We start from the raw sequence: 6,888 nt of genomic DNA on the forward strand, positions 1-6,888 counted from the left end.
TAGACCATGGGTAACTGAAACCATGGACCATGGAACCAAAGATAAAGAAGGGACTCCTCCATCAGATATATACTCAGAAGACCAATGTTGTGCAAAGCATCAAGCTACTTTTCTAGACAGAAGCAAGTTGAGAAGGACTACCTGCTTTCAAGGGACCTGATATATGAGGAGATAAGGGAAGGGGTAACTGTGTGTATTTACCCTCTGCTACATCTCAGGTCCTACACCAGGCATATTCATACTTTGGGACTTGACTGTCTTTCCCTTAATTTAAAGACAAAATGCAGAAAAGCAGAATTGTCCAAGGTCTCAGTAAACAAGGGGCAGAGGGTAGGGAAATTGTTCATTTTCTCCTTCCTTTGCAAAGATTCAATGATTTTTAATGTATTGAATAAATTGACCAGCATATTAATAGGAAAAAGAAGCATAGAATTACATGTTAGGTAGGATGTAGCAGAGGGTCCAGGACTACAAAACCACTACAAGTATAACAGCACTTCTGACTCTAAATCTCATATTCCTTCCCTCCAAATCCTACTGACCATGAATTTAAAAAGATGTACTGATGTACTGAAGGATCTCAAGAAAACTTCTGGTGGGTTGTTACACAATAACCAATGAGTTGAGTAATGTCATTCCTCATTGTTGAGTCCCCAGTGTCTGCTGATTCACAAAATAGAAAGAAAGTCTTTGCCTAGCTCGCACCCTCCTCCCCACCTAGAAGGCCTGGCTATTGGTTGGCAAAGCAGAACTGTTCTGCTTTAAGGTGAGAATTTTGACTGGCCAAGTGCTGGGCTGCCCATGAAAACAACAGCCCCCCTGGGACTTAGACACTCCAATAAGGTTCTGCCCTTGCATACACAGGAACCTCACCCTCCCTGGGAGCATGGCACAGGGCCCCACACTCTCTGCCTGAAAAGTCTCTGCTCTGCAGAAACGATCTGGATAATGGGCTAATGAGTGCCATGTGAAGACACATGAACCTACCTGTCGTATACATCTGTGCCTGATGCAGCATCACCTGTCTGGCCTGTGTGTTGACATGGCTGGATATCTGGCTCTAAGCCACTGCTCTGCGCAAGCTTGTCCTAGTCCCACCCCTCTCTTCCTCTTCCCTGGTCACACCCTGCTATTGGTTTCCTCTGGGTGACTTTTACTTATTGCTTTGGCCAATTAAAGCCTGTTTAACCTGGGTGGTGTCCCAGAACCAGGAGCAGTGGGAAGAGATTCAGAGATGGGCAGCCCCAAGCTTACTTCTAGACCTTGAAAACCTACACCTTGCTGTGCCTGCTCTTCTACCATCCCCTCAAAATACTACCAAACACACACACCCCACTCTACCTCCAGTCAGCGTTGCAACTAAAGGCTTGATCCTAGAAGTCCAGGACCCAAGAGAAGAAAGAAGCCAAGGAACACAGAACAGTAAGTGTCACTCACCCCCATTCTGCTACACTCCCATCCACCTATCCGTTGTTACTCTCCTTGCCTGACCCTGGAACCCAGCTAGCACCCTCAAATAACCTTACTTCTTCCAGTGTATACCAGTCTTCTCTGGGTTTGTTCTGCCTTTGGCTTTTCCTATCACACCCCCTCTATTTCCTCCTCCTAATACCTCGAATGGCAGATGCCCTGGGGTTTACAAAACTGGGTTCCAAGTGCTGAATAGGAGTTTACCAGACCAAGAGACATGATTTCAGTGAGAGTCTTCTCATGGGGACGGTAGGGAAGACTGCTGTTCTTTGCCTGCCTGAAGGTCCTCACTCCCACCACCCCAAACCACACCTAGTTCTCAGCACAGAGATGGCTGGCGGAGCCCAGGGGCGACTGGCCTATTACTTGGAGCTGCTGAAGAGAGAGGAGCTGAAGGAATTCCAGCTCCGGCTGCCCTGCAAAACTGGGGGCTCTTCCAGTGCAACACCAGCTCAGTCAGAGAAGGCAAGTGGCATGGAGGTGGCCTCATGTCTGGTGGCTGAGTATGGAGAAGAACGGGCCTGGAACTTGGCCTTGCACACCTGGGAGCAGATGGGCCTGAAGCTTCTGTGCCCCCAGGCCCAGAGAGAAGTGGCCTCGACATCGGGTGAGTAGACAAAGGACCCCACCACCACCACCTCCCAGAGGATATCCAGGCCCTCATTCCTTCCTCTTGCCACTCTGGCCCTTCCCATCGAACCCTCCCCATTGGCCTCCCTTGGGGCAGTGGCTTGGGAGGTCCTGGGAAATATGGGATCCAGGCCCAGACAAAGCTAGAGTTTGGGGGCATGCTGGACCAGAGCCCCACACTATTCACATCCCATGGCATCCCAGGACTCCATGTGGTCACCACAGCATCCAGATCAAAGAGGGGAAAGGCACTGGGAAGAGTGGGCAAGGGTTCCAAGCCCCCAAGCAGAGTACTTGCCTGACATTGGAGTTACAAGCTCAGACTTGGGAATCAAGCAGAGGCCAGTAATAATCCTGGCACTACATATCACAAAGTGACTTCACCATTCTTAGCCTCTATTTCTCCATGGGAGAAATGGGAGGGTGAGAGCCCACTCCCTTGGGCTGTGTGAGAGTTAAAAGAGATCGTTGTGTGAATGGTTAGCCCAGAGTGGCCTCTACAGTAAGTGCTCAATAAGTAAGAGCTGTCACTGTTGCTCTTAGCAGCCCTGGAGGCAGGAACTCCATAGCTCCATATGGGAGAGTTGAGGCTCTGAGAGGAGCAGTGTCCTACACAGGGAGGCTGTCAGAACCAGGAAAGACATGCACATTTCCTGGATCCCAGTTCAGAATTTCCTGCCCAGCAGTGTCTTGGGATGAGATTGTGGAGGAGGTTTTGGACAGCCACAGTGGGTCAGTGGTCTCTCCTGCCCTCTCTTGATGGAGACAGAACACCTGCTTAACATAAGGAAACTGGACTCAGAGCCCAGACTCCTGCCCCTCACATCTGAGAACTCCCTAAGCTCTGCATCTCCTTCCTGTAGCCCACTCTCCTTCAGTGCTCTACTCCCCGAGTACACCCAACCTGGAGTCTCCCAGCAGGCCCACTTCCACAGACGTGCTGAACTCCTTGGGCTCTGGGTCCCTAGAGCACCCTGAAGACTCAAATAGAAGGCTTGTGAGATGGCTTCCAGACACCTCTGGACCCAGCCTGAAAGGTGAGGCTGAGAGCCCTGGGTGGGGCCATGAGTCAGCCAGTAGATCTTCACCAGGGTGAGCTTGAACCTGCATGGGGACCAGGGGTAGGAGAACTGCAGAGGAAGGATGGAAGAGCTAGGATGAATGGCAAGAGCAGTTGGCCTAGAAATGATCTTCCAGAAACCTTTCAGTGCTGAGGTTGAACCCTTCCCCATCTGACATATGGGGAAATAGAAACCCTTGTGTGTCTTGAGTCTTACCCAGCTGGGTGCCCTGTGTGGCATGTCCTTGCCCAGGTGGAGCTCAGCTCGTGATCTTGGTGGGCTCTGAAGATCTTTGGGATCAGAATGGTCCAGAATTTATAGGGACTCTTTTCTCTAGACAGGCCCCAAGAAAAGGCTAGACTCATTCCTCAGCCTCAGTCACTTCCCTCTCTTGACTTCCTTCATTATATTCTCTGCATTTTGAGTCACTCAGGCTGAAAACCTCAGCTACACCCTTGCTTCTTCCTCTTATCACAGACTGGCCACCTCTTCCCAGTGCAGAAAGGCTTGAGAAAGAGTTTCTGTGCACCGTGAACCCGGGATATAAGAACTTCACGTCTTGTGAGTAGACAAAGGGCTCCCCATCCCTTTGTGGATGATCTGGCCCTCATCTCTTCCTCCTCAGCACTCCAGCCCTCACCATCAAACACTCCCTACTAGGCCTTCCTTGGGGCAGTAGCCTGGAATGCCCCCTCACAAAGTGGGGGCAGGGGGTCCAGGCCCAGATGAGGTTAGAGTTTGGGGGTACATTTGACTTCACCACACACTCTTCTACCCACATCCCATGGCATCCCAGGCCTCCATGTGGTCCCATATGAGCTCACACAGCACTTATAGGCAGGGCCAGGACTCTGACCTAGAACAGTCTATGACTGATACAGTGATGTCCTCCTCCACCTGCTTTGTAAAAGTCACCATCTGCCTTTTTTGCTTTTCCCTTCTGTGCCCACCTCACCCTCCTGCTCCCAAGCCCTAACAGTGGTGGTTGCAAGGTCAAGATCCACTTCCCTGTTTTGACTTTCACTTCATCAATATGCTGTAGACATTAAACAAGCAACTCCAACTTTCTGGCCCTCAGTTTGCTCACTTGAGCCTTTATATAAGTAGGTTTACACTCTTCATGCCATCTCTCCCTCCACAGTACAGAATTTGCATGTCTTCAGGCTCCACACACAAAATACCCACTTGCACAAAAGTCCAAGTGCATGATGGAAACTCTGCTGAAGATGTTGCAGAAGGCGGTTAAATCTCTCCCATTTCTCTCCTAAAGGATCCCTTCTTATGCCCTACCAGTACTTTTCTCTCTCAGGCCCTTTCCCTATGCAGCCCAGGCTCACTGGCTCTTCCCTTCTCTGTGACAATTCTGCTCTACCCTCAACTTACATGGCCCAAGTATCAGGGCCAGCTAAGCAGTGCCTGGAAGTCAAGAGGACCCTTAGAATGTCCTATTATGACTATTTATTGTTACTGAAATGGGGAGTGCAACACCTAAGTGGCAAAGTTCCCTACTGGGGCCAGTAGATGGCATCATGGTCATATTGCTGGACTCCCACATAGCCGACTATATATAGCTCGAGTCCCAGACCCAGTGGCTTGAAAATCACGCCAGGTATATGTGCTTGTGCGCCCAAGATTCCAGGAGGAGAACAGAGGAGAAGAGACTGTGGCATAGCCATCCTTCCTGGGGGGTAATTTCTCACTTTCCCTCTCAATGTCTCAGTCTCTCTCTCTCTCTCTCTCTCTCTCTGGTGAGCACACATACTCTAAGGCAAAAACATCTTTTAAAAAATTGTATCTTGGGGGACCAGCAGATGGCAGAATGATTACGTCTCTGGACTCCCACATGGTCAACCATGGTTCAAGTCCTGGACCCAGTGAAATAAACTCATGCTAGGCATGTGTGCATACATGCCCAAGATCCCAAGAGGTACGTGGTCCCTCTTCCTCTCTCTAGATCTCTGTCTCTCTCTGGAAAGTGCATGCACCCTTTTGCAAACTAAAAAAGAAAAAAAAAAGTAACAACCATTCTAAACTGTTAGGTTATAGAAAACCAGTTGGCTGGCTGGGGCTGGGAAATTCCAGCCAAATATAGCTGGCCACTTTTTTCTGTGGACTTTCTAGAGTTTGCAAAACTCTAGTCAGTAGTATTACACTAATATAAAACTGGTTAGGGGCATCAGTGATAGCAGAGGATTTTTAAAGTAAATTTGATTCAAGAAGATTTAGATATGTGGAATGGTAACAAATTCATGACATCCAGGTAGTTTTGGAGAATGTGCCACCGAGAGTTAAGCCTTCTCCTGGCACCTAAGTGTGGACCTTGGCCATCACTCCAGGGACCATCCTGACACTCTGAAAAAATGTTCACAATGTCATGTTTTCACATTTCATATTTGCTTCTTTGTGTGTGTTTCTTTTCATTTATTTTTTAGGATATATTGAATCCTAGCAAGGTTATTGAATTTGTTTATATCTGTAAAATACTTCTAATTATTCCCTTTTTCTTTCCTTCCTTCTTTTTTAAAGTAGGAAAGAGTATGAACTATTCAATTGGTTGATATATTTTGAGTCTGAGCCATATTTTACTACAATAAATTCTACAGGTATCCTCTTAACTGGGTGCAGAAGAAAAATATAAATAGATTTAGATAGATGAATGGATGGATGGATGGATAGATAGATAGATAGATAGAATTTTTTGAGGTTTTTGCTGTAGGGAATGTGCAGTCACCAGAGAGAGACAAAAAAAGAGAAAGTGAGAAATCACTCCCTCATGAGGGATGGCCACACCGCAATCCCTTCTCCTCCTGGAATTTTGGGAATACATGCACACGCACCCAGTCTGATTTTCAACCCACCAGATTTGGGACTCGAACCATGGTCAGCCATGTGGGAGTCCAACACCTAAACTACCAGGTCACTTGCTAATCCCAAAGGAATTTGTTTTAATCTAACATCTCCCAGTTTTTAAAGAGGCAACTCCAAAAATTTAGGGGCAGTACAGTTCAATAGTTAGATCATTGTATTAGGAGCCTGTGTATCTGTGGCTTTAGAGGGACTGTCTGCAATGCCAACATGGCAAATGAGACAGAAGGCTGAATTCCATCCCTGCCACTAACTGTGAGACTGACTTTTTGAACATAAGTTTTCTCACCCCAGTCCTACCCCACTGTCTCCAGATTTCTCTCAGCAAAGAGAAATCCTGCAAAGGTATGATAGGAACTTTGCACTCCAGAGGCCCAGCAGGATTATCAGGAAGATCTGGGCTTTAGGATCTCAGATGAGTCATTTGCATTCTCTCTAAAAGTCACCTAAGAAGAGAAGTGAGAGTCACTTGAAAGGAAAGAAGGACCAGAAGGACCTAGGTAGTAATGACTGGAATGTGACTTAGAAGCCTGAGGTTTCTCCTGGGAGGAGGGAGTGGTAGGGAGACAATCCCTTTCATGAGCCCTGCTCCTCACAGTTCACAAAACATCTTGCCACTGTCTCAGCTTGGGTTCCCTTTGAAACAGGCCCTGAGATAGGGTTTTCATGTGGGTAGTTTTTCAGAAAAGTGATTCCCTGGAAACACCAGCAGGAAAGAAGAGAAGTGAGACAGGGGTGGGGGAAGCCCAGGAAAGTTGGAATTTCGGACAGGATACCCATATGAGAAACTGAGGTGCAATGTTACTGGGGATGTCTGAGAAACACAGTTGTTTCTTTTTTTTTTTTTTTTGGAGAGATTTTC

At 47.7% G+C, this 6,888-nt stretch overlaps 1 protein-coding gene across 1 annotated transcript in view; it reads left to right on the forward strand.

The window, feature by feature from the left end:
- Window positions 1-1,178: 1,178 nt before the first annotated feature.
- Window positions 1,179-6,888, forward strand: part of LOC102483893 (NACHT, LRR and PYD domains-containing protein 1) — a gene marked incomplete at its 3' end in the record, with an annotated part of 41,330 nt that continues 35,620 nt past the window's right edge. The window contains exons 1-4 of the mRNA XM_027766983.1: window positions 1,179-1,422; window positions 1,787-2,077; window positions 2,964-3,137; window positions 3,639-3,722. Of these exons, the coding sequence (XP_027622784.1) occupies window positions 1,801-2,077; window positions 2,964-3,137; window positions 3,639-3,722 (535 nt within the window). The remainder of the gene's footprint in view (window positions 1,423-1,786; window positions 2,078-2,963; window positions 3,138-3,638; window positions 3,723-6,888) is intronic.

This window comes from Tupaia chinensis, unplaced genomic scaffold, assembly GCF_000334495.1.
Source record: "Tupaia chinensis unplaced genomic scaffold, TupChi_1.0 Scaffold143814_1, whole genome shotgun sequence".
Taxonomy (NCBI): Eukaryota; Metazoa; Chordata; class Mammalia; order Scandentia; family Tupaiidae; genus Tupaia; species Tupaia belangeri.